The sequence below is a fragment of the Neomonachus schauinslandi genome, chromosome 4 (assembly GCF_002201575.2).
Source record: "Neomonachus schauinslandi chromosome 4, ASM220157v2, whole genome shotgun sequence".
In the NCBI taxonomy this organism is placed as follows: Eukaryota; Metazoa; Chordata; class Mammalia; order Carnivora; family Phocidae; genus Neomonachus; species Neomonachus schauinslandi.
In genome coordinates, this window is record NC_058406.1 from 54855742 (window position 1) to 54883204 (window position 27463).

The following is a 27463-nucleotide window of genomic DNA, read 5'->3' on the forward strand; positions in this document are numbered from 1 at the left end:
AAAAATTAGAACCTCCTCTTGCTTTAAAGAATTACTACTACCTCTCCAACCAAATTAGCACTAACTTACCAAAGCAAAAGAAGAACTGGAACCATTTCTAGCATCAGTGTGCATACAATAGGTAGATATTAAGGGAAGTTTTTTTTTTCCCCAAACGAAGAGTCCCTGGCACTTTTGCAAGTCGAATTCGGCTTTAACAGAGGGTTTTCCTTCTCCCATCTAACTTATTTTTGCTTTGAAAAGCATAATCCAGAAAACAGTTTTTCTTCACATTTTCTTACGTTAACCAAAATAAAGATAGGAGTAAAATAATCTCACATTAGCTATGTGATGACTGACTGGCATTTAATCACTGACAGGAATACCCCAAGTTAGAAGAGGAGGTAAAAAAAAAAAACAAAACTAAAACCACCTTATATGTAGTGGGGTGCCATCAAGGAATCTGCCGCTGCTAGCTACTCTGCTATTCATATTCTTCATTGATGTCACCAGGATTTATTTTAGTAACCAGGATATACTTGTTATGGATGCAAAGAGAATCTCCTCGTTTATATTCTAAACTCAGAGCAGGAAATCAGACACGTGGGTGATCTGCAGCTGTGGCACTATAAATATATTATAAACGATAAACACTATAAACAGATTCTAGACTGCACTACATTCCCTGAACTACAGATTGGGAGATTTAAAAGAGAAAAATAGAAAATACACCATTTTAGAAAGACCAGTGACACTTCTGTCCAAAAAGGTTTGGGTGCTGGTTGGTAGAAGGCTCACTGGCCTTCATACGGTAGCGTTCCTGTTGCCACGTACCACCCACCTACCTACGTGGTTAATGTACAACGAGAAGATCCTTTGTCTAGGGCCAGCCGTGCTATAGGGGGCCAGTATCTCAGGGTATAAGGTTTCTTCATCCTGGAAATTAAAGCATTAGCCCCTTTAACATTTTGGGATCAAGTAGCCAATTTGAAAACTCGACAAAAGTCACAAACCCTCTTCCTCCAAAACTACATACAATAAATACGACTGAAATTTTATATAGAACACCAGGGGAATTGCTTGGCCCTTGAAATTGGAAAATCCACCCATAGGCCTCTCCTCGTTAAAGATTACTAGACTAGCAGCACTCTAAAGTTCCTTCCAGGGCTCAAAGTCTGCAATCACAGAGTTGATGTTTAATAACAGTTACCGCAAATTATTTAAACCAGATGAGTGGTTTGTTATGACTAGAGACTGACATATTATGATCTCCTTTCCATTGTTAAATTGACCCATAAGCCAATGGATGACTGGAAGGAAGTAGGGGGGACTGGATATACCAAACGATAAACATTAGTTTAAAAAATTGTAGGAAGGTTTTAGAGGAGCCCAACTCTTTCTAGGCCGTATTTCTTTATTTGGATATACATAACGTAACACAAAACCTTTGTGCCAGATAATGGAGATCCAGAGAGTTTTATAGTGATGTTGTCCAAGCACCGAGCTTACCAATAATCACACCCAAATAAAGCGAAGCCAAAGGTTCCCATTTTCCTGCCAATATAAACTTGTTCACAATGGTTAATTCCAGAGTTGTGCCTGAAGAGTCCCTCAAAGGGAAAGATAATCCATAAACGAAAGCAAACAAAGATGATGTCCCTAATCTCCACTATCCTGGGTTAATCAACAAAATACAGTCTTCTCCTGTGATTTTAGTTTCTTTCTAACCCAAGTCAGTAAGTAAGACTGATTTATATTAGAAAATTCTAGGTTCTCACCTGGGTTTGAAGGGAGCATATGACTCCAAGAAAGCAGACTGGCCATATAAACCCATCTCAAATACTGACAACCTACCTTTTACCCACCTCTGCAAACCTTACCATATTTAAGTCTCCTGGATCTTTCTGGTGTATTTTGAGCTTTTTCAGTTTATCTTTTCTGGGCAGGCGAGGGGAGAGGGCAGAGGGAAAATGTGAGGTCATTTCTGCTCATATTGACTCCAATTAAGGTAGATAAAGAAATTGAAAAGATAACTTCCAAAATACTCGTGACACCAGCCTGTAATAAAAACTATCCAATCAGGGGCAGGTGGTGCAGTTGGTTAAGCCTTGGACTCTGGGGCTTGGGTGGTGATCTCAGGGTCTTGAGATCAAGACCAGCGACAAGCTCCATATGGGGCTCCACACTGGGCAAAGAGTCTACTTAGGACTCTCTCTCCTCCCTCTGCCTCTCCCCCACTGCCCCCTCAAGTAAATAAAAAAATCTTAAAGAAAAAAAAAAACTATCTGATCAGAAATGTTTCTTATAAACAGAGACTGTAACATGGTCATGACTCAAAGAAGGTCTCTTTTGAAAGGAATGGGAGAGTAGAATTAGATTTCTTCCTAGTAGTTGCTACAACATATTTTGTTAAAAAGGACTATCTGATAAAGCATGGAAATCTAGCTGCATGAATAGCATTGTACCAATTAGCTGGTGTAGTTTCATGGCATAAAGAGTCCTCTCCCCCATTAAGCTCTCTTTGCGGACTCTTCCCAAAGAGGCATCTGAAAACAGAATTAAGAACCACGACTCTTGCTAATGGCCAAGAATAAGTTCACGGACTTCCTTCCTTCTGTAAATTCACCCCTAATCATTTTAGATAACATAAGTTTGTTTGTTTGTTTGTTTGTTTACAGTTAACAGACTGTTCTTTTATCCTAATTGTCTTCATATGATATCCAAATGGAAGAGCACCATCACTCTGTAAAAAGACAGGACTCTCAGCTATGTAACTTGAGAACAGGGTAATGTTATCATTCTAATTTTTTTTTTTTTTACTAGAAATATGTTTTACAGGAATGTTTTCAGCTTGAAAGAAGAAAAATCACTTGTCAGTTATAGAAATAATTCCATCATTTCGTGTAGTCATTCACAGTAATGAAACAAGCAAGTAAGACTTAATACTCGATCCTAGCGTACAGCACAGGGCTCAAGGCAAAACATAATGACTTCATTACCTAAGAAAAGAATAGACAGGCTGGCTTTTCCTACCCCACAGCATTCTCCAATATTTTTTCAGCCTAAGGAATTTTTAAACCCCTTAAAATTCTAGATTTACTACTCAACACAGATCAATCCCTCTTCAGGCTTTCTGCCAATGACTCTCAGTGCTTCTATTTCAACAGCCTGTAGATCTGAAAGCTGGGTAGAGACATGTCAAAAAAAAAAAAAAAACTTTCTTTGATCTCTGCACCCAGGTTCCTCAAAAGAAGCCCCATGGAGAGTCTGAGGTTATGCTAAGTATGTGACTTGCAGTTGTAATCAGTAGAGTGACATTCCTTTTTATAAGTAGGCACCATCTTAGCCAATCCAAACCTGTCTTTCACAAATACATACATAAATTGAGTGACTGATAATACACTTTAAAAAGAATGAGGTACACCCACTTTGAGGATATTTTCAAATAACAGAATTTGGTGTCACAGAAAAATCAAAGCCATTTTTCCCAATGATTAACTATATATCCAGATGCCAGATGTTTCAGCTAACTTTTCTCTGACACCCTTTTCAGGGTACTCACACTCCCCTCCACTTCCTCTTTGTAGTAAAAACTGAAGTCCTATGTCCCTTACAACTCTACAGAAGCACCATGCTTGTGCCCTGACAAACAGGTTAATTTCAAGCCTTTGAAATATTCAGGAAAAAGTTAGCACTGACCCAATCACAGATTTTGACAGACAGGTCTGCTAGGAATTGGTCATTGCTATTCACCAAAAGGTCAATTACTCCTGCTTCCAAGCATCTGTAAGTCTCCAGATTCCCTTCAATGGGCTTCCCCTCTCCAGCTCCAACAGCCTATATTGTTTTAAAACTGTCACCGCTTCAAAGTTCAACTGGCTACTTTTTATACTTATCACTGAAAGACAACTGTAGGTTTTTAAATGTTTATGTTTAAGAGGTGAAAAGTAGGGGTTCTGTTTAAAACTGCTTTTTCAAACGAGGATTACCTTTTTTTTACATAACTCACATGGAATATCTTCTTTGTCAATAATTAGATATAATATACACAATCTCTAACCACTTTTATTACTATAAATTTTCCTCTAATGTCACCATTTCCCCCGTAAAGGTATCAATCTGATGAAATCTTGGAATGATTAAGTAATGACAAGCTTTTAAAGAGTCAGTCAATGATTTCTACTTTCTGAGGGTTTGTCAAGATCTCAAATTCTAGCTAAAACCTGTATCACCTTAAATAGAAAAGTTTAAAAAGAATATACATTTAACACCAAGTAACTAAAAGCCATTTAAAATACATAGTTCTTAGATTATTTTATCTACTCAAAGACCCTTCAAAGGTAGGTGAAAACTCTGGCCATATTTATATTTGTCTTGGAAATTCCAACATTAATTTCATAGTCCAAATTGTAAAATCTCTTCTCATTATTTGAGACCTGGAACTCATTACACAGACTGCCTGAGAAAGTTTAAAGAAAAAATAGAATTGGTCCTGACTTTTCCTTACATTTGAGGTAATACTGTTACAGCTGAATCTTTGATAAACAGGAAGTCATCCACATATAATAGGATCTTGTTCACTACATTCCTGATCCCTTTTCTCCTGTCCTACTTATTGCTGCCAGAAAGGCATCCAAACTAATGGTAAAATATAAAAAGTAGACAGAAGTCTCATGCGTTCTTAACATAAGGATCAGAGGAAAACAGAGATCTACAGTGTCTTTTTTTTTTTTTTTAAGATTTTATTTATTTATTTGAGAGAGAGAGAATGAGAGACAGAGAGCATGAGAGGGAGGAGGGTCAGAGGGAGAAGCAGACTCCCTGCCGAGCAGGGAGCCCGATGCGGGACTCGATCCCGGGACTCCAGGATCATGACCTGAGCCGAAGGCAGTCGCTTAACCAACTGAGCCACCCAGGCGCCCCAGATCTACAGTGTCTTATAAATATTATTATAATTAAAAATATCTCTATGAGCAAAGACATACCACGACATACCACCACTATTTAATTTAATGGATGCCTTCCTCAGTGTCCATTAACAAAGGTATAGAGAATAAATTTAAGAAAAAAAATATTCCCACAAACCTAACACGTAACCTTCTCATATTAAAGTTAACAGCTCCCACCTATGGCTACTGCCCCCAAAAAGTATTTTTTGACGTGGTTTTCTTGATGGCTCTATGAGGTCAGTTATCGTCTACATTCATTGAAGGAACTGTTAGTTGTCTATCTTAATTTTTTAGTGTGCCCCTATTAGGTATGGGCTCTCACGTTACAAGAAATTGTAACAGTTTTTTAAGATAAGACTCTTTAATACAATCTTTTTTTCTAGATGAAGATAAAATATATTTTGGAGGCAGAATACATACTTGAGAGAGAAAAAACGTTAAGACACAGTCAAATTCATTTACATATAGAAATGTTTTAGTTATAGCCTCACCAATGAAGGCATTTTTAATGTTTAGAATTAATATCTGCTGGGAAGTAGGGGTGTCTGGTGGCTTAGTCATTAGGCATCTGCCTTCGGCTCAGGTTGTGATCCTGGGGTCCTGGGATTGAGCCCCACATTGGGCTCCGTGCTCGGTGGGAAGCAGGCTTCTCCCTCTCCCTCCCCACCCTTGTGTGCGCGCAGGCGCGCTCTCTCTCTAATAAATAAAATCTTTAAAAAATACATTTGCTGGGAAGTAATTCATGTAATAAGTTAAAATATGTAATAGGTTCTGACCACCAAATAAGATGTGTTGTGTGTGTGTCAGAGGTGGGGGTCCCCACATATCCAACAATTCTCAGACACCAGCAGAGTGTCCTACAACATAACTCAATTCTGACGCTATCTACCTGGGGATGGCGTCTAATCCCCCAGGTTAAGGTCTCCGTCCCACAGGGTGCCCTCCACTGCAGATGCCAATCTCAAGCCCAGGGTGTTACCTGTACTTCTGACCAACTGGCTAGCAAATGAGAGGTTCCCACAAGCCCCCACTTGGGTTTAATTTGCTAGAGCAGTTCAAAGAATTCAGAAAACCCATTTACTCACTAGATTACCGATTTTTGACAAATGATATGAACCAACAGCCAGATAAGAGATACATGAGACACAGTCCCTAGTGAAACTCCTTCTTACCTCAGAGTTTGGGGCCCGGCAGGGTGGCATAAGGAAGCATTCTGGTTTCCCAACCTGGCACCTCTCTGAACTCCATTCCTTTGGGGTTTTTATGGAGGTTACATTATATACACACAACTGATCAAATCATTGGCTATTGGTGACTGAGTCGACCTACAGCCCCTCTCCCCTCCCTGAAAATCAGGAGTGGAACTAAAAGTGCCAGCCCTCTATTCATGATTGGCTCCCCTGGCAACCAGTCCCCACCCTTAGGCGCTTTCCAAAAGTCACCTCATTAACATAAGCCCAGTTGTGGTGGAAAGGGGCTTGTTATGAACAAGGCACCCATTTCACCTCTATGGCTTCTGATGCTTTCTCAGGAACTGAGGACAAGAGACCAAGTATTATAACAAAAGATGCTCCCATTGTTCTTATCACTCAGGAAATTCCAGGGATTTGGGGAACTGTGAGCCAAAGACCAAATACATATGAGAAATATGTTTTGGTAATCTGGATGACCAAATATCTATTTCTTATACATCACAGTATCACAACATTGCCTATCCCCCTCATTGCAGCACATACTTTTCTTTCCTTTCTGTTTCCCAAACATTGTCTTTCCCAACTCCTTAAAAGGACATGTTTTGTTTAGTCTTGTATCCCCAGTACTTAATGTTTAATATACAACTGGGACATAATAAAGTTTGAATGAGTAAATGAATAAATGTGTTGCACAACCAACAAAGACGACAATAGGTAAGAGAATGTGGACATGAGAAATGCGAAATACCACTGGAGGCTTTGGGCTGTTGTGCAAATCTGGATCTTCCCATCAGCCATTCCTTCCATCTAGAATGCTCTTCTATTTGTCCCCAACCTCACCCCCAACTTCTCGTCAGGGTTTTCACTCTTTAACACTCACTTTACATATCTATTTGCTCAGCTCTACACACACACACACACACACACACACCCCAAGGCAGTCTTCCCTTACCATGTTCTAAAACCTTTTCTTTGTATTTCCACAGCCTCCTGCGCATACTTTGGTTGCAGCCCCTAGCACCTCACACCGACATGATCGTTTATTTGCCCATCATTGCACTTGACTGTAAGCCCCTTAAAGGACAGTGTCTTCACCTGTATCCATATGTCTAGCCATCACCACGGTGCCTGGCAGTAGTAGGCCCTCCAAAATGGTTTAAAATAACAGGTAAGAGACTGAATGAATGGAGGGGGCTCTCCATTCTGGAAATGATCTCAGCATATCTATTTGTTCCCGGTAAGATGTCCACCAAGCACATACACTGGCAACTCCTAAACAAAACAAATCTAATGATTATATATGGAGATTATTGATGATACAGGAAAATTAGAATTAGAAAAAGTGCTTTAATCCAAGGACTGGCCCCAGGCAAAGAGGTCTCCAACACACTTCTTTCTCTTTCCAACTCACCCCTGATACTGTGTCAGTAAAAAATGTTTTCTTCTCAACCTAAGGTTCCCTATACTGTTCTCAGATGCCACATATAATCTCCTCCTCATGAAATGTTTCTATGTCCCATGCCCTCAGAATCTTGAGCCACAAGTGAGTAAGCTACAAAAAACAAAAAACGAAACAAAACAAAAAAACCAACCCTGGTTTTATGGGAAAATGAGTGCTCATGGGTTGGCATTCCCATTTTGACAGGGATCTTTACTAAGACGATGGCTTTTCTCAAAGCCTAGTGGGAAAAGACATTTTGAAACATGGGTCCTTTCAGAAATCCTCAAATCACTTTGCTGGGGTGAGCTCTATCCTAACACTACAAAGGTGATGAAGCTTGGCGGTTAGGGCAAGGCTCTGAAGCCAGGCCGCCTGGGTTTGAATCCCAGCGCTTCCACTCTCACCTTTGACTGTGAAAAACCTCATGGGGGCCCAAGGTTTCTATCCGGAGAATGAAATAGTAAGACCTACCTCACTAAATTGCTAGGGATAGGAAATGGGTTAGTACAAGTAGGATATTCAGAAAAGGGCTTAACAAGTAGTTAAGTAGTCGGTAATTTTCTGTTCTTAATATTCTCATTTTACTGTTACTAGAACTGGCTCTGAGAGAACCAGAAGAGAGAAAGTGTCCAAGGTAGGAAAGGAGTGAGAAGAAAGAACACTTACTGATTTGGTTGTTCAGCTTGAAAGCGATGTCCAGCTGCAGGATAAAGAGCATGAACTGGAACCAAGGACTCATCTCCATGGAGGGAAGGGGGATGTGGACCGAAAACACAATGTCATTGGCTTCGATTTCCCTTGGGATTGCTTCCTCGATGTCTCGGATCTTGTCGCATTGGTTGGGTCCCCAGGGCATTAGCCATTTTGTCTTGTGATGGTTTTTACGGACATCCACACATTTCACCGACATGTAGGACACTGCCGTCGTGGGCCCCGGGGCTGAAAAGAAAAGGTTTTTCTGTTTTAGAAAAATCATCCACTGAAGTGCTCATTTTGGGGCTAACATTTGCCTCCAATGTTCATACTGCCTTCTCTAATTGGGATCAGTAATCCCTGGGGATCCCCTAAATCCGGGTGAGGATCCTTCAGTGACCTCCACAGGTGTCATAAAGCATCTCCAAGAGTCTTCCCATTAGGCTTTCAATCACTGTCATTTTCATTGAAAGAATACGTTTGTAACCACTTTGGTTCAGTGACTTCCTTACTCCAAACAAAGGTCACAAAAATCAACTGTGCTTCCGTTCCCACCTGCCTGAGGGCGTGGAGGGCTCCGGGACTTCACAGAGCACAGTGTCTGAAGTCAGATGACCTGCGTCTGAAGCCTGGTTGAACAACGGACTGCCAGTTCATCTTGGGTAAATTGGTGAAATCTCGTAGTTTCAGGACCCTCATCTGAGAAACAAGATGGTTAGTTTCTAAGACAGTTGGTTTCTAAGATTCTCCTTAGTTCTAACACTGCATTTGATGGAGAGAAAGAACTACGTTGACCTCAGGCCCTCACTTAGTGTGGTAACTGTCAGAGGTGGGGACAGAAGCAGACTATACCGCAGAGGTATCCAATCCATGCATTTGATCTGTGCACTTCAAAAGCGATCATCACATTTGAACTATACAACATTAAAAAAAAAAAAACCACACCATTTTGTGATTATAAAACGGTTACAGGATTATAAAAGAAAATCTGCAAAATACAGAAATTTTAAAGTTCCAAACAACATAAACCCCAAATCCCACTAGAGGGAAGTAACCACGGTCAGAAAAACATCAAAATACTAGCTTTTCTATGAGCATGTAATTAGATAAAAATTTATAAACAAATTACATTATAGAACTTTAAAACACACACTAATATTAACATATATTTCTATAAAATAGGATCACACCATGCGTAGTTTTAGGGCTTCTCTTTTTTATTCATGTAAAGAAGCAGAGTAGCCAGTGGTGAGTCCCACCAACTCTGGAGCCGACCTGCTTCTGTCACTAATAACCCACACCAAGAAGGGTGGGTGAATTTGGGTGAATGATTAAACCTATCAGTGTATTAATTTTATCATTTCTTAAATGGCAATAATAGTATGTACCTCTGCGAGTCAGTGTATACATTAACAAGTGAACATGAAAAGTACAAAACAGGGGCACCTGGGTGGCTCAGTAGGTTAAGCATCTGACTCTTGATTTCAGCTCAGGTTATGATTTCAGAGTCATGAGATCAAGCTCAGTGTGGGGCTCTGCATTAGGCATGGAGCCTGCTTAAAATTCTCTCTCCTTCTTCCTCTGCCCCCCCCCCCCCCCACGCTCTCTCTAAAAAAAAGTGCAAAATATTAGCTATTATAAATATTTTCTATATAATTAAAATTTTTCAACTAGTGTTTGCAAAATAATCAGTCACAGGATATATCAGATTTAATCTACCTAACCTAATCCCTCCCCCCCAAGCTTGTAAAGGTTGTCTATAAACAAGAATAATTCTTTGCCTAATATTTTTTGCTAGTAATTTATCTTAACTTTTCCATCTGCTGTCTAAATTTGTTTACAGCATATTTAAATGTAGAGAAGTTCCAGATTTTATAGAATATCTCTTTACCTGGGGTGCCTGGGTGGCTCAGTCAGTTAAGTGTCTGACTCTGGCTCAGGTCATGATCTCAGAGTCCTGGGATCAGCCCTGCATATCTGGCTCCGTGCTCAGCAGGGAGTCTGCTTCTCCCTCTGCGCCCCCCCCCCCAACTCATGTGCGCTCTCTCTCTCTCTCTCAAATAAATAAAAATAAAATATTTAAAAAATAAATAATAGGGGCACCTGGGTGGCTCAGATGGTTAAGCATCTGCCTTCGGCTCAGGTCATGATCCCAGGGTCCTGGGATCGAGCCCCACGGGTTCCTGGCTCAGCAGGAAGTTTGCTTCTCCCTCTCCCTCTGCCTCTCCCCCTATTCATGCTCTCTTTCTCTGTATCTCTCGGACTCAAATGAATAAATAAAGTCTTTAAAAAGTTTAAAATAAAAATAAAAATAAAAAATAAATAAAATCTTCTAAAAAAAGAATCTCTTTTTTTTTTTCTTAAAGATTTTATTTATTTATTTGACAGGGAGAGACAGCCAGAGAGAGAACACAAGCAGGGTAAGTGGGAGAGAGAGAAGCAGGCTTCCCGCCGAGCAGGGAGCCCGATGCGGGGCTCGATCCCAGGATCCTGGGATCATGACCTGAGCCGAAGGCAGACGCTTAACGACTGAGCCACCCAGGTGCCCCAAAAAGAATATCTCTTTAGCTTTATGTTTTCCCCATGCTTCTGTGCTTAGACCTTCTTTATCTCCAATTCAATAAACAGCCACCTTTATTAATTTCGTTATTTTTTTTACTATTTCACGTTTTAAAATATTTAAATAGTTGATATATCTGAAATTTGTTGTGATGTAAAAGATGGATTGAGGTCCCAAGTTTTATTTTTTCTAAATATTTAAATTATTCTTTACTGAACAGACTCTCTTTTCTTGTTGATTTATGACATCACCTTTATCTTATGTATACCTATAGATGGTTTTGGACAATCTGCTCTACTTCATGTATTGGACTGTCAGTTCATGGCTTAATACAACACTGTTTTGAATCCTATAAAGTTGATGGTTTGTATCAATATCTGACAGAGTAAATCCCCTCCCCCAATCCATTTCAAATTTATCCTTTTTATCCTTTTGCTGGGATTTGATTGAAATTACATTAAATCTACAATGTGGACAGAATTGGCATCCTTTCCCAATAATTTAGTTTTCCTATCCAAGAACAGTGATTGCTTCTCCATTAACTGGAGTCCATTTTTCTATCTCTGAAAATTTTTGCAGCCTTCTTCATATGGGTCCTGCTAGTACTTTTAAAACTATTTTTTTATTTTTATATTTATATTTATAATATATATCTCTGAAAATGAGCAGGGAAAGGAAAACAGTATAGATTATGATGGTTTAAATATGTTTAATTCTGTGCATATGATAACTGGCATACTGTGATTTCACACCTTTTATGAGCAGAAATCATTTCTTATGTAATAGAGATCAGGTAACAACTAGAGAAATACATAAAGCAGAGAAAAGTCACTTAGGAAGCAAAAGTGTGGGGGTGCCTGGCTGGCTCAGTCAGTGGAGCGTGCAACTCTTGATCTCGGGGTTGTGGGTTCAAGCGCCATGGTGGGTATAGAGTTTACTTAAAAAAATAAAATCTTAAAAAAAGGGGGGGGAGGCAAAAGTTTTTTTGCCCTGCTTCTAATGCTCAAATACATTTTTTTCCTATCCCTAAATATCTGTCCTAATGGTAAAGTTTTAGTAAAATGTTATGTTTGCAGTAAGTTGTGGCAATGTGTACTCAAACGTACCAGAAAACACAGCTCAACTAAACTCTAGCTTAAAATCCTTCAGTACACCACAGAGTCACCACTAATCCATGCAAGGGACGTTTTTCTTTAAAACTCAAAACTGTATCACAAAGACATCTTACACCTAATCCACCTAAAATCAGGCATCTGGGTTATTAGAAATACGAATCAATTAAACTTTGGTTATCCTGACTTAGCCAAATAGCCCTCCCTGACACTAGAAAAACCAAATGGTACATTTAACTGAACCCTTTTTAATGTGGCTGAAGAAATGAACAGGGAGACAAAACTCATGAATTCTATTTTTGGCTAACATACTCAAACTGACTATTTGCTGCAGAAAATAGTTACTACATTTTAAAACTTCGATTCTTCTAAAATGAACCTAACCTTTTTTCATTTCTTTCCTTCCCCTCCCCACTTTTGAAAAACAAGTCTCTCCCTCCTTAGACCAAAATGAAAAATAACTAGCTGAGTTCCTCAGCTAAGCTCCAAAACCACATTCCAAACTTAATAACAGAGAAGCTGAACACTTTACGGGCACAAAGGCTGCATTTTTAATGGACACAGTGAACGCCTGCCTTTGTAGCAGCCTGAATTATTTTCATTCTTTCATTAGCCTAGTGTATCTTGCATAAAGAAAAAAATCCCAGGAATACTAATATTTTCATAAATCTCATGGCAGTGAACTTGGAGAAGCCTCAAGTGCATCTCAAGCTGTATTATGGGAATCACAAATATTTTTCTTCACTTGAATAAATTAGTCCTCTAGTCTCTAGTCTCAGAAATCTTTTACATAACTTAAAAACCTAAAGGTAATTCAACATTTTCAATTTTTCCAGTAGTGCTCAAAAGGCAAAACACGTTTTTTTTTGAGAAAGTAAATCAACATTCTGATATTCAAACATGGATAGTTAATGTTCTCCCAATAATATATTTACAACTTAAGAGAACTTCCTACACCAGCTAAAAGCAAATTCCCAGATGTTTCTTTAAGTAGAAAGCCTATCAAAGTAAACTAAAAACAAAGCTTATAGCTAGTAGAAAGGATTTTCACTAGCTATAGCCAAAATTGTGAGTACATGGATCATAAAACAGTGTCTAAAATTTTTTAAAAAGTTTGATTTCTATCTTTAAATAAAAAAAAAAAGAAGTCTGAGGGATTTTACTGTAAGAGGAAAGAATAAAATGGGAAATATCGAAATGTTTACCTGCAACCTCTGAAGACACCACAATCAACTAACTAACAGGTATATGTGCTGAAAGCCCTACTTGGTCACTAGCATGGTTCTAGGGATTAATAGAGTTTGTATATTTAAGAAGGGACTGGATGGATTCAGGTCAACAAACTGAGTCATGTTTGCTCAGGTGAAAGCTAAAAATAACCACTCCTCAGTATTCCTAGGATAGTAACGTAATATCACCCAGCTGCCTCAGCACACATTTTAAGTGTCCCGTCTACCTATCCATAGCATTTAATCGGGCGGAAAAAAAATGGGCCAAAAGCTACTTCAACATCAGTACAATTTAGTAGTCAGAGCAATCTGGCCAAAAATGAATGTGCCCAGGCACTGCGATTTGGTTAACTTATGGTAGGTTAAGACAGCATTCAGACCATGCACGGAAGTCATAAAACCATGAGCTCTTCTTTGAAAGCTCTGACCTGTTTTGAGTTCAGTTCTCTTTACTATGTCAAACATAGGCCATTTTCCCCTTCCTTATCTGTACTTCAACTGCCAGTATTTTTGGCCTCTGCCTCTCCCACTGCAGTACAGGAATTGCGATATGTGATACTGTATGACATTTAATTTTAAAGGGTTATGAAATCAATAAGACTTCTAATTCAAGGTTGTGAAAAACTGCCCAAACACCTCTTGATGCCTCTTTGAAAATCCAGTGGCTCCTCAATGACATACATTACAAAGGTTCATTCTACATTCACCAAATGTGTCTTGAGTACCTACTACGCGCTAGGCAATGTTAGGTGCTACAGTGAACCCAACAGACATCAGCCATCCAGCCAGGTGGAACGCACAAATAATGGGGGGAACCAGGCGATAAATCATAATTACAGCAAAAAGTAATTATAATTGTGGATGCTACATTTACCCTGACATTACCTGCGAAAGGGCAACAGAAAGATACTTGGGAGGTAAGAGACATGAATTCACTAGAATGAGGTAAAAATTCCAGTCATCATTACAACATAACCTTGAGTAAAAATGCAAGTGAACAATGACTATACTCCTTTTGGAACAATATTGACTCCAGTCAGCTTCCTGTTATAGCATCTCAAATGGTTGTCCAGTTTACAAATTACCAGCTAGCCAACCGCTACCGCTATCATGCTCAAAGTTGAGTCAACATCAAATCATTAGCCCCTACTCTCTCCAGAACCTGTAATTAAAGAGTTGGAAAGAGATGCAAGACTTAGTTGCCTCCTAGAAAAGTTAAAATAAAATTAAAACAACATGCTGACATGACACATGGTCTCCGTTTAAGCCAACGCAGACTATTTCTTTCTTTGCTTTATTACAAGTAAAGAATCTTCCTTTAGCAATCATCTAGGAGTATCACTATTATGTGGGCATCGGGCTAACTAAAGATAGAGACAAATGACAGCCCCAGACCCCAAGTTGCTCACAGTCGAGTGTGGGCAGTGGAGAAGTTGGCAGAGAAGTACCTCCTGATTGAAACTTGCTCGGACAGAGGTTTGTAGGGGATGCACCAGCCGTAATAGAGGCCTGGGGGGAATGGGGGGGAATGGGCACTGCTTCAGCAGGCCTGGACTTAGCCTCCAAAGACAGCAGGTGCTGGTTAGCCAGGGGAAAAGGGGGGATGCCGAGTGGGGAAGACGCTGAAGAAGAGCAGGTGCTAGACTGCAGGCTATCTAGAACATCGTGAATTCTGCAGATGTCTGCACTTGAGTATTAAAATTTACAAAGAGCTCATTTGAGAGTTGAAAATGCACACACCCTAACTTTGTTTGCTTGCTCTAACCAGTGGCATCGCTCTACTAGGTGCCTTGACTTCTGCTCCCCACGGCCTCTGCTCCATTCTGCAAAGCAGTGGAAGGAAGAATAATAAAGAGATCCACCGATAACAAAGAAATTGTATTTAGGGGGAATCTTTCCTTCCAAGACGCCCATCTCTGTCCTACAGGCAGCCACAAGGCCAGACATGAACTCTGCTGGAAGGAGGAGCAAGAGGGTGGTGGGGAGGAAATGGCAAAGTTCTGGCTCCTATTTTGGCAACTGGGCCTCCGAGGAGCCTTTGAAGTCTAGATCATCTAATCTGGAGGAGGAATGTCTTCCTGCAACAAAGACGGTATGTTTTTTTTTAAAGATTTTATTTATTTGACAGAGAGAGAGAGACAGTACACGCAAGGGGGCCGGCAGGCAGAGGCAGAGGGAGAGGGAGAAGCAGGCTCCCTGCTGAGCAACGTGGGGTGGGGGGGGGCTCGATCCCAGGACCCTGAGATCATGACCTGAGCTGAAGGCAGACGCTTAACTAATCGAGCCGCCCAGCGCCCCAACAAAGATGATATTTCAAGATTAATCTGCTTTGGGCTACAAGGGAAAGGAATGTGCAGAACAGACCAGTTAAAAGGCTAAGTCATGCTTACAAACACGAAAAATCAGAAACCCTCAATTTGAAAAAGTCATGATTTTAAGTAAAAATGGTCAAACATTTCAGAAATCTTTAGAGAATTCTGCTTTCACCATAGCAGTTAGCTAACAGATATGAAAACAAAACTATTCGCCCTGACTTAACATACAGACAACTGCTAACAGATTCCTTCCCCTACTGACTCAAGGAGGTTGCTCTCACTCCTGAAATCTAGCGTCAGTTAAAAATCAGCTGTCATGATTTCTGCACCTGTAAAAATACAAATGCTTGATTTATTTATTTTTTTAATAATGTCATTTATTTTCTACCTCATTCCTAAAAGATTTTGAGGTACTAGGAAGTAGATAGTAGACTTTATTTAATAAAAAAAATAAAAGAATTGAGGCTGATTTACAAGGACAGGATTACTGTTGGGTGGGGGTGGGGGGCAGGCACTAAGAACGACTTGGCCGAGGTCCACATCTACAAAAGGAGAGAACAAAAAGCAGTAGCTGAATAATGTGAGCCCCCACAACAGTCACATGAGCTACTTTTCATTTTGTAACGTAGACAGACCGTAGACAAAACTTCCACTGCCTCACAATGAATGGGATTTATAATTCATTCAAGATTATATACTCAAATCGGTTCTAAGCTTTTCCTTCTGAACATCTATGTTTGTCTTAATGAGAACTTATAGGAAAGGTACTGGGCATTCAGGCCCTTGGAGAACTCCAGGCTTTGTTCACGATTTTTTGATGCTCCTCAGGGAGGGGAGGAGCCAAGGAGGGGAAAAGGAACATAGGTGGCAGAAACCAAGGAGACCAGATGAATTTCTGATATTTATACAACTACAGTTTTCATTCAAAGCCCCCCTCCCCGAAAGCACTTATTTAACATAAAAGAAACTTCAGCTAAATTTAGAAATCAGCTTTTAAATGTGTTCAATTGAGTCCCTCAAAGATTCTGCCTCCCTTTCTCAAGCTCAAAAACCTCCTGCTTTATTTCTCGTTAAAAGGAAATGTGTGGGATATACTGTACAAATTAAGTAGCCAGATCATGTTCTCTGAGTTGTGAGGGAGGGGTTAGACCTCTAGCAATTCCTTGAGCCAATTCTGTTTATGGTTCCCTCCAGGTCAGTTCCTAAAAAGATTTCTTCGTGTCTGCTATCACAGGTATCCAAGTTGTAGAATGTCCCAGTAATATGACCGCTTCAAAATTTTCAGCTAAAGAAAGTGTAAATACTTGTGTTAAACTGACTTAGTGCTTCGGAATTAACCAACTCAGTCTGTTAATTCCTTTCCTGAAATTGCTCCGAAGTTATAACGGTCGGACATTCACTCTACTTATGCCACTGACTTTGATGATGAAATTCTCCTATACTTCAACTATACCAATTAAATCTCACTAGATTACTAACCGAAATATTATGTCACAATTCCATCTCAATTACTGGGGGACTGAGAGTGGGTCTGCAGGGCCACGACCTGGAGAAATGATTTTCTGAATTACCCTAGCTATGCCCTAGTGCATGTAACGGGGTATGCTGAGTGAAATGTAATTCATTCTTGCCAGTAATTTTCAGTAAGTAGTTAATTATGCTAACATCTGTTCCAGGAAAGCTAAATTTTTAAACACAGCAGAACATTCCTCTACACTAAACTACCACCACCAAAACACACAAAAACACACATACACACACATGCACACCACACAGCAGCATTGAATGCAAAGTTATTTGTATGGTACACACAAAAGTCAAACACTTATTTAAAAATAGTTCCCTACAACACAAACTCATGGATAAATGACACAGACATTTTGACGACGGCAAAGTCTCAGAAATTGCAGCAAACACTTGCGTAATTCATTCTGATAAAAAATATTGAAAAATATTATATGTTTTCATCTTAGGCTGATGAGAATTTTAAATGCTTGGCCTGCAACCTCAATTGTTCTGGAGCCAAAGATGTAACAGCTTTGAAGAACAGAAGAATTACTCCATATTTGTCAGAATCTACGCGGCAAGCAAGCAGCACCACTTGGCTTTCATTACTTGCCTGGCTTGGATCCCGTGGAAATGAGGAGCGTTGGAACCAAGAGGAAAAAAATTAGAGTGCTTTGGGACACAGAGCCAAACTCTTACATAGTATCTGAAATGCTGTGGTAAACATGAAATTACTTTAGGCTCAAGATAGGTGCTATTTTGAGGTTTGTTGTTTTTTTTAATCTCTTTGAAAAAATAATAAAATGCACATAAAGGGCCCTGCACAAAAGGGCGCATGAAATCTACTGACCATTAGATGGGCTATTTGGGGGAGAAATCCCAAATCCTGAATTCAGATTAAAAAACTGACCCTCACTTTTAACATCCAGCAGCAAAGAGAGACTAAATCGGGAAGCTCAACATAAGTACGTTAAATTACTAATTCTAACCTCTACCTCTGAAAAATGCCTGCAATTAGTGTTTTTCCATCACTCTAGAAATATTCAAAACAGCAAAAATTAAATGCACATGAAGTAAACACAAAAGACCTCCACAGAAAAACCAAATGGCTCATCTGTTGACGCTATTGCTCATTGCTCGGCAAACTCAGTCATCTGGGCTGAAGTTTTGAATTTGTGCCAATGCTTCAAAATCAGCCACCTTTTAGCCAAAAGGCTGTGGAAGGTAGCCAAGACCACCTATGGAAAGTGAATTATAGCATCTTATAATTTACTACCTTGGCTATGATCTCATAAACCCAGCATGGAGGGTGAACCAGCTCTTGTGTGGGAAATCTCTCAGAGCTCGGGAGGGGGTGGGAGGGCTCCCAAGTAGGGGTGACAAAAAGGTGGGCAACTGGCCCTACTTCAAGAGCAAGTTTGCCACCAGCACACTTTTGTATTAAAATTTTAGGGTTAGGAAAGCCCCCAATAAATACTGTAGGAGAAACAGCCACTTTGTTCTGAAATACCTGTTACACTCTATAAAATTTCACACATTTGCTATCTATAATTTATAAATTACAAATATTCTACTTTTGTCAATATTGTCAGTGTTAATAATAAACACAAATACTAACTAATATGTGGATTGTGCATTACATTTTATAAAGCACTTTCACATGCTTGGATCGTCTAATCCTCACAGGAAACAGGTCAGTCATGATAACGACCCCCACTGCACATGAGAAGACTGGTGGGTTTCATCCCACCAGCAAGTGGCAGAGCTAGGACTAAAACCACCATCTGACTTCAAATCTAGTGCTCCTTCCAATATACCACACTGCCTCTCAACTGCTCGTTTATTATTAGCTCACCCTATTTATCAGTTCTCTCAAATTACCTGAGAGGTAATGTGCAGGGCAAAGAGATGGATGAGGAAGACTGAATGGGGCCATCGGGCACTTCCTGAAGCTCCACAGACAAGACACGACCCAGTGCTGGACTGGGCACCATACAAAGGGAACCATCGGGATAGCTTATCTGGGCGACTCAGTTGGCCACAGAGTATCTCCACAGAGTTCCTTAAAGGGAGGGATAACATGCTGCCAAAAATACCACTCAACTCACTTGAAACTAATGGCTACACTCCCATAATTCACTGGGGTTCAAATTCTGGGCTGGAATGTCAGCCTAGGAAAAATCCAACTCAGAAACACAAGATAGAGCTGCCATGGATGAGTCCATGACACATCTCATAGGCAGAATAAGGGCCAAGGATACAAGTTAGACGCTGGCTAACTTCAGAGAAACCTAACACAGAATTTGCTGGCAATTCGGGTAAAGCCAACAATGGCACAATCTGACTCAGGGAAGGGTGAGTCCCCCATCCATGGAAACATTCAGGAAGTAACCAAATAGATAAAAGCCTGAACTAAGTAAGGTTTTCTCAGTGACACCAGAATGATAACGTCTCCTATTCACACATGTGAAATATTAGGGAATGGAGACTGTAAGACCCAATAAAAAGCTTCATCCAATTTACTGATTTATTTTTCTCTATATTCTTACCCATTTCAGAAAAATAGACAAATCAGTTAAAGGAACAGAATATGGGGCATTCCAAAGGGTCATAGTACAAGCTGAGGCTAAGGTCAAGCAAGACTTGTTAACAGCTTTATCTGGAATTTCACAAACGCCAGGAATAATCACATCCCCGTCCCTGAATACTCATATAAAAGGTAAGACCTTAGAACTTCTGAATTCCCTAAAATTGGAGGCAAAGAGGTAAATTTTAAGGGAGACCTGAAATTTTAACAGTCACACTCTTAGGAATTGGTTTTTTTTAAAACACACTAAAATAACAAAATTAAGTAAAATCACTACATAACTGTTAAATATTTTAATATTTTCATCAGTTCTAGGTTCTGGCTCAAGGGCCACCTCCTTTGTTTAATTTGTTAAATGCTTAGAATGTGCCAGCATCTGAGGCCTTCACCAATTTCCCTTCAGTAACAAATGATCCTTACTTCCTCAGATGCCAAGATCACCTGGCCTATGTCTTTACTATAGCATTCCACTTTATTTGCAAACATAGCTCCTGAGAGGAAAGACCACATCTTACTCTTCCTTACGGCACCAAGCATAGAGATTTAAACACGCACATCCTCCAAACCTGAATTAAAGAGACTTTATGTCCTAATAAACACATTAACATTATATTATGCTAATTTAGGGGTGCCTGGCTGGCTCAGTCAGTAGAGCCTGAAACTTTTTTTTTTTTTTTTTAAAGATTTTATTTATTTGACAGGGAAAGACACAGCGAGAGAGGAAACACAAGCAGGGGGAGTGAGAGAGGGAGAAGCAGGCTTCCCTCAGAGCAGGGAGCCTGATGTGGGGCTCGATCCCAGGACCCTGGGATCATGACCTGAGCTGAAGGCAGACGCTTAACGACTGAGCCACCCAGGCGCCCCGTGAAACTCTTGATCTCTGGGTTGTGAGTTCAAGCCCCACACTGGGTTGTAGAGATTATTTAAAAACAAAATCTTTAAAAAATAAATAAACAAATAATAAATTATGTTGATTTACCTAACAAGCTTTTATCAAACACCTAAGAGGCATCATTTAAAAAATGCCATAGGGAATTAGATCCATGGCCTGCCTATATGAAAGTACAATTAAGACTGGCATTCTGAGAGTTTGGGAAGCAGCCATGGCTGTCTTCCATGATGCCAACCTCCCAATGCTACTCCTGTTCCCCTGTTCATGTCCACTAAGGATGGTTCCTCCAGATCTGTGTCAACCTGTATATAAAATAAATACTGAATTTTGAAGACCAAAATGAACTTTTCCTGGAGCACCTGGCTGGCTCAGTCAGAAGAGCGTGCAACTCTTGATCTCAGGGTCTTGATCTCAGGGTCATGTTGGATGTAAACATTACTTAGAAAAATAAACTTTAAACAAACAAACAATAACAAAAACAAAATGAACTTTTCCTAAACTGAAATACTATCATCCCAATCCACAGGAAGGAAAGTAAATTTACACATCAAAAGAATGTATATGAGACACACAACAGGCAAGCAAAAACATGTTAATTTCTGAAAAATGCCTCCCAAAGGGATTGTAGCCAATATTAAAATTGTGGGAGCATGTTTAGGAAACTTTTTTGGAAACTGAGCATATTTTCTGGAAATTGAGGTTCTCAAAAGTAGGACTTATAGTTTTTTATCCCATTCGAGCACTGCCCTAAGGAGATCGAGGCCCGCATGCTAGAAAGAAAACAGGAGACAAAATGAAATAAAATATTCACACCTTAGCCTTAAATGCATATAATTCACAGCTGCCTATTTGAAGATTTTATAGCAAAATCTATATTGTTAATAACACACAGTGGGAAATTTCAGGCCATTTCATTAATATCCTCCAATCAAGTCCTACCAGAGAGAAAAACAAACACCACCTTCTAAAGACATCAAATCCTACTTTTGAGGTCAAATCTACAAAACAGGCTCAGACAGAAATTTGGGCAAAGGAACCTTCAGCTGGACATATGGTCTATTTACCCAGGTGCTCTCAAAGCGTTTTTCTCTCTGGTCCAATGAATTATGTATGAAAGTTCCCAAAGAACTAGCAGTGAAAGGCAGTGGAAGACCTGGCATGAAGGAACTGTGGAGCGCCAGATGGGCACCAGAAGTCTTGAGATGACACACGGAACTTCTGAATGGGGACAGGTAGATGCAACTGTGACAGGAAGGAAGCGCTATTTAGGAGGAAGAATTTGCAGACCCTCTCAATTAGATTCGTGTGGGATGCAAGTGAGAAAGAGAAGTCAAGGATGTTCCCAAGTTTCTTGTATGGGTAGCAAAGGGATGGCAGCATCATTTGCTAGGGAGGGGAGTCAAAGGAAAGTAAGTCATATCACAGGTCAGATATGCAGAAGCTGCGCTGCTTGTTAAAGAAAGGAGCTCAGTTTGGAGGGGGGCCAAAGGGGAGAGGTTAGAGATAAAAGGTCAAATACGTGAATGATGAAGATTTGGAAGAGGAATTAGATTTATTCTAGGAAGTCCCAATGTTGCAAATTCTAAGGAAGGAAATCTGAGATCAGTAAAATCTGACGATCCCAAGTTAACCTGACCAGTTGAAGACAATGAACTGCCCATATTTGTGTGAAGAGAGGTGCTCCTGCTGGTACCACCTGGAGAGTGCGAAGCTGGAAGAGGACATCTGAGCACTGGATAGGGATGGAAAGAGCCTCTAGGGCTTTCTTCATCATTAACATTCTATGACCCTTCTTCACACATTTAGAGTTCCAATTCTGGGCCACAAATCTGTCTTCTATTCCGGAACTACTGCAGATTTGAGAAGAATCTTGGCAGAATGAATTATCCCACAAAACAGGATTGCTGAGTTCTAGTGCTGGATATACTACTAACCAGGCAATCGATCAACAATGGGCCCCAATTCTCTCAATTGTGAAAGGCAGTTTTTTTAACTATTAGTCACTTCTAACTTAGAAATTCTGTGACTCTTGGGCGCCTGGGTGGCTCAGTCCGTTAAGCGTCTGCCTTTAGCTCAGGTCATGATCCCAGGATTCTGGGATCAAGCCTGAGCTGGGCTCCCCGCTCAGCAGGGAGTCTGCTTCTCCTTCTGCCTCTGCCCCTCCCACCATGCTCTTGCTCGCTCTCTCTAATAAATGAATAAAATCTTAAAAAAAAAAAAAAGAAATCCCGTTACTCTTAAGGGGATTTATATCCTCTGTGTTATGGTAAAAATCATTCTTTTAAGGTTAAAAATATCCTTTTAAATTAGGGTCAATTTATATGTCAAGAATGGAGGCCACCAAGCCTTGTCCATCTAGGCCCCTTCTCCCCTCATTTTCCTTGTATTTTCACATCTGTTAGAGGAAAAGACCTTAATCCTCCTCCTCTGTTCTGTTGCTCTTAGGAGTCAGAAGGGGCTCTGGGTGTTTTCTATCTTCCAACAACTGGTGAGACCAACGAACTCTTCTAGAGAGCAAGGGCAAACTAGAGCCAACTGTAAACCTTCATACTGATGTATTCAGCATGACGAAATGTATCCCTATAATATAAACTACGGGAAGGTGGGTCCAATCCAATCATAATGAAATCATTTAAGACATAAAAAAGCAAAACTCCATTCCAGCTTCCAGCCAATGGCCCATATACTCACAGTATAATACAAAGACATTCCAATACAATGAAATAATTTGGAGCATGTCCAACCTCTATTTTTCAGGATGACAGAAATAAGCTCACCAGAGCTGAGTCTATTATTCAGAAGGAATGGAAGTCATGGCACACACTGCCCCAAACCAAAAGATCATTGACAAAATTTGCTAATGAGACATCAATTCATAACATTCAAATTTTCATTTAAACTGTTGTGTTCTTAATATATTTCAAAATTTACCCAGATTACCCTTTATATATTCCATAGGAGAAAAATGATGATTACAGTGCAGTAAGGGAATTGCTTTTACAGGAAGGGTTCTTTGTGTTGATGAAAAAAACAAAATATTCTACAAAATCAGAATGAGAAAAAATTAAAAGCTGTAGAAGCAAAAAACCTTGGAATTCAAATCCCAGTTCTGTTACTTACTAGCAATTCAGTCAGGGAACTTACATAGCTTTACAGGATGCCAGTTTCCCTTTGTAAAATTCCACTAAGAGTTCCCACCTCATAGGTTTCCTGTGAAAATAAAATAATTAATAGAAAGAGCCTCTTACAGCACCTTGCACATAGTGAGGCCTTAAATGTTAACTTGATAATAACATGCTGCCAACAGATGGAGAAGAATAATCTGGCGAGATGGCAACATACTCCTTGTTCTCTATCCTGTCGTCTTCCCCTGAGGGATGTGTTAACCAACATTTAGGGAACGAGAAGGTCTGGATCTTGGGACCTTAGGTCATTAAAGACAGAGGTTCTCCTTGTCTCTCAGTGAATACCCCCAACAATCAGAGATGATTCTAGAAGAACTTTAACTGGAATGTTTAAGAGGTCATTCCCTGAGAAATATCCCAGGGATATCCTAAGCAGCCTGTTGTTTGAGGGATACAAAATTAGCCTTTAGGTTTCTCCTCAGTGAAATGGGACTAAAACATCTTTTCTCCACAATTATTTTCACAAATTATAAAATAATTATAGCCAAAAGTATTAGCATGGGTCTTCTCTACTCCTTCCCCTCCTCCCAACAGACACAGAGAATACCTCTTGCCTGTTCTGTTGCATGCCCTCACCTGCCCTCCCTCCCACCCACCCCCATGGAAGTTCAGCTGTTGCTAGATGGGCTCTCTGGGTTTTCATGATACACAATCAAGAGAAAGGGGCCAGTAGAGAAGACAGGCTTAGGTTGGGGGAGCAGTTTTATCAGAGGAGGTCTGTGAGAGATTTTGGAAGAGGCTAGAAGCATCAAATGGAAGGTAAAGGAAAGGGAGATTTCTAGAAATACTGCTACAGATTATATGTCTTCTTCACCATATTCTGGCAGTATATACAAAGAACTGAAGTTATTAAATTATTTTAAATTCATTTTTGGTTGACTGCCCATTTCTGTGACAAAATCACTACTTCAAGACTGGACCAATTAGGTCAGTCATGTCTTTAGTAGGGACTAAATAAAAAAAAAAAATAGGCACAAAAACCTCATATAAACCTTTGGCAGGATTTATTTAGTTAGCATATGACATTGGGAAGGTGGAAAGGATTGACCTCTTAGAAAGGCACATTAGGATTATGAAGCTAGATTATATGAGGTTAGAGCTACAGCTACCACCAGGTCATCAACTTATTTCAATATTTTGTCCAAAGTCTGGGCTCCTCACCATCGGAGGGCTACACCTGCCAATTCCTTCTTAGTATTCCTGGATGGCCTGCCCCAGTCCTTCTATCCCAGGGTTTCTCAACCTATGTACTACTGACATTTGGAGCTGCATAACTGTTTGTGGGCCATCGTGTACATTGTAGGATGCTAAGTTGCTAGTCCCACCAGTTGCTAATAGCATCTTCGCTCATCCCCTAGCTAGTCGTGAAAATCAAAAATGTCTCCAGATATTGCCAAATATCCCCTTGTGGGCAAAACTGCTCCTGGTTAAGAGCCCCTGTTTTATCCCAACCACCCAGGCTTAGAAGAAATACTTCTACCCCACAAGCCATTCTGTGACACTCCCCTTTCAGAGTTTAGAACTATAGGGATTCCAAGTTCTCAGCAATCCATGACCATTACAGTTGACTACATATGCTGGACTGCCTGCATCAGGCTGTCATCTACAAATTATAAATGATTATACCAGCTACCATTTGTTGGAAATTTCTTATGTGCTAGGCATTGGGCTAGGGGATTTAACTTGATTTTCATTCTTATACTGAAGTGGTAGATATTGTCTCCACTTAGAAGTAAAATGAGGCTCTGAAATGTAAATAACTCATCCAATGTCATAGCCAGTAAGTGGTTGAACTGGGGTTTGAACCTAAATTCATCTGAGCCTACCATCTCTCTTTGACTCATGCCACACTATGACTCCTCATGAGAAAAACCAGTGCAGAGAGAGATTTGGAAAATGCATTTGGTATAAGTTATAGGAGCTAAAATGGTGAGGCCAGAGCATAGACTGCTGCAGAACTCACAGTTCTCTGCAATAAACTGACCACCAGCAATATAAATGCTTTTGTTCTAAGGACGTTACCATGTTGATTTTTAAATTATGGATTTTCTACTGCAAACAGGAAAATGGTGGTTTCCTCTCAGTCGAAACAATAAGCAGTAGCTAGTTGCCATAGTAGCCAAGATAAACTTAATCTTGACTGGGAATACAATCACCAGAGACGGATAGCAGGTATGGTAAGGAGTCAAAACCAGACAAGGAGTGTTTTTCCCCTGGAAAGTAGAAAGTCAAAGGAGAGAAATGGTAATTGTTTTCAATTATTTGAAAGGCCACCATCTAACAGAAGGGAAGCACATGTTCTAGATTATTTCAAAAGGAAAAGCCAGGATTTGTAAGTGGAAATTACGATGTGATAATGGAGGCCAGTTTTCCACTAAATGATAAGAAAGAACATTTAACCATCATAGTGTTTCAATTGGACTGAAAAATTAAACAAGCTGTCTAGAGAACAACTAACTCATCACTGGAATGGGAAGGTGATGGCAGGGAGGTCGTCCCTGTTGGGAGACCCCAGGGTGGGTGAGGCTGGACTAGGTAAATTCTCAGGTGCCTTACAAAACAAGAATCTGCTTCTCTGAACAACTGGGAAATAGTAAATTTCTGTTGCAAACAGACAAATGCAGGTAGGGGCGGTGGGAGTTTCCATTGGGCAGAAAGCACCAGCAGTAGCTTCATCACCGTAACAGGAGAGGTAAACGCCAGTCATGCTTGGGAAGAAAATATTTAGGTGAGACAAGATACAAGAGGGGAAGGAAGACTCTGGGCGGGGGGGGGGAGGGGGGGGGGAATTTTTTTGTTCTGCTCTAAACAGATGACCAAGAGATAGGGCACTAGGGTTAAAAAAGAAAGACCAAGAATCAGACAGCTCTTTCTTCTGTCTTTCAACCCTAAAACACTGTGATGCCTCTTTCTTGGAATTTACAGCCACCTCTCACAATTTTGGCTTCAAAAGTCCATTAAAAGAAAATAGGCAAACACACAGCTAGGGGATAGCTAAAGTAATAGTTGATTAGCTCTCCTGTAAACACTAATATTGCCTTTGGTTTCACGACCCTTGATTCACCTTCAACCAAGAATTCGTTATAAAACATCTCACCACTAGAGCCGGGGAATGGAGAGGACAGGGCTAACCTCAAACTTCCCTCTTAGAAAACCAACCACATTGTAAATTTGCAGGACATGTCTTGGAAAATTAAATTATTACAAAGTCAACCTCTGCTAAGGCACACAACTTCCCTTATAAAAGGGAGGTGCTGAAAGCATAACAGGTTTTCAAAAAAAAAAAAAAAAGCTATACTGATTCATCTTTGCATATTAAATATGAATAATACGTAAGAGGATTTTCCCTATCTCTTCATCTCCAGGGCACTCAAAGCATTTACAGTCTCATTATTCTATACAATGCTGGTTAAGTGGGTACCAAAGATTACTATCCTCCTTTGATTTCTAAGAAAGCAACTACAGAAAGATTAAACAAGTGAGTTGTCCAAGGTTGCTCGGTAATTGAGATGCTTGGAGTTTTCCATTCAGTGCTTGTTTTAGGAACTTAGTACTAAAAAGTGATTGAATCTTGTAAACTCACCTGAACCCCCAAGTCTTACCCATCTCTCCCCCACTTCCCACACACAACTGAAATTTTCATCATCTAAACACAAAGCTGCCACCATGTAGATCTTGGACAAGGGTATCCTACGAGACCAGTGCCACCACCACAGAAACACCTGACTTGGTTTTCCAATCAGAACCGACCCACTTCTTTAACAAGTGAAGTTGATTCTGCCTGGCTGTGTCTGGGAAATATTTAACCCCTCAGTTAGCTAT

The 27463-nt window shown here is 40.1% G+C and overlaps 1 protein-coding gene across 3 annotated transcripts in view; it reads right to left on the minus strand.

The window, feature by feature from the left end:
* The window catches only part of WLS (Wnt ligand secretion mediator), a 100331-nt gene that overhangs the window by 49474 nt on the left and 23394 nt on the right, over positions 1 to 27463 (minus strand). Inside the window, exons 2-3 of one of the 3 annotated variants that reach the window (XM_021680027.2) lie at positions 8811 to 8954; positions 8229 to 8501 (exon numbers count right to left, since the gene is read on the minus strand). The exons of 1 other annotated variant lie outside the window; for it this stretch is intronic. In XM_021680027.2, the coding sequence (XP_021535702.1) occupies positions 8229 to 8472 (244 nt within the window). In that variant the 5' untranslated portion in view covers positions 8473 to 8501; positions 8811 to 8954. The remainder of the gene's footprint in view (positions 1 to 8228; positions 8502 to 8810; positions 8955 to 27463) is intronic. One more of the 3 variants, XM_021680026.1, reaches the window with a different exon arrangement.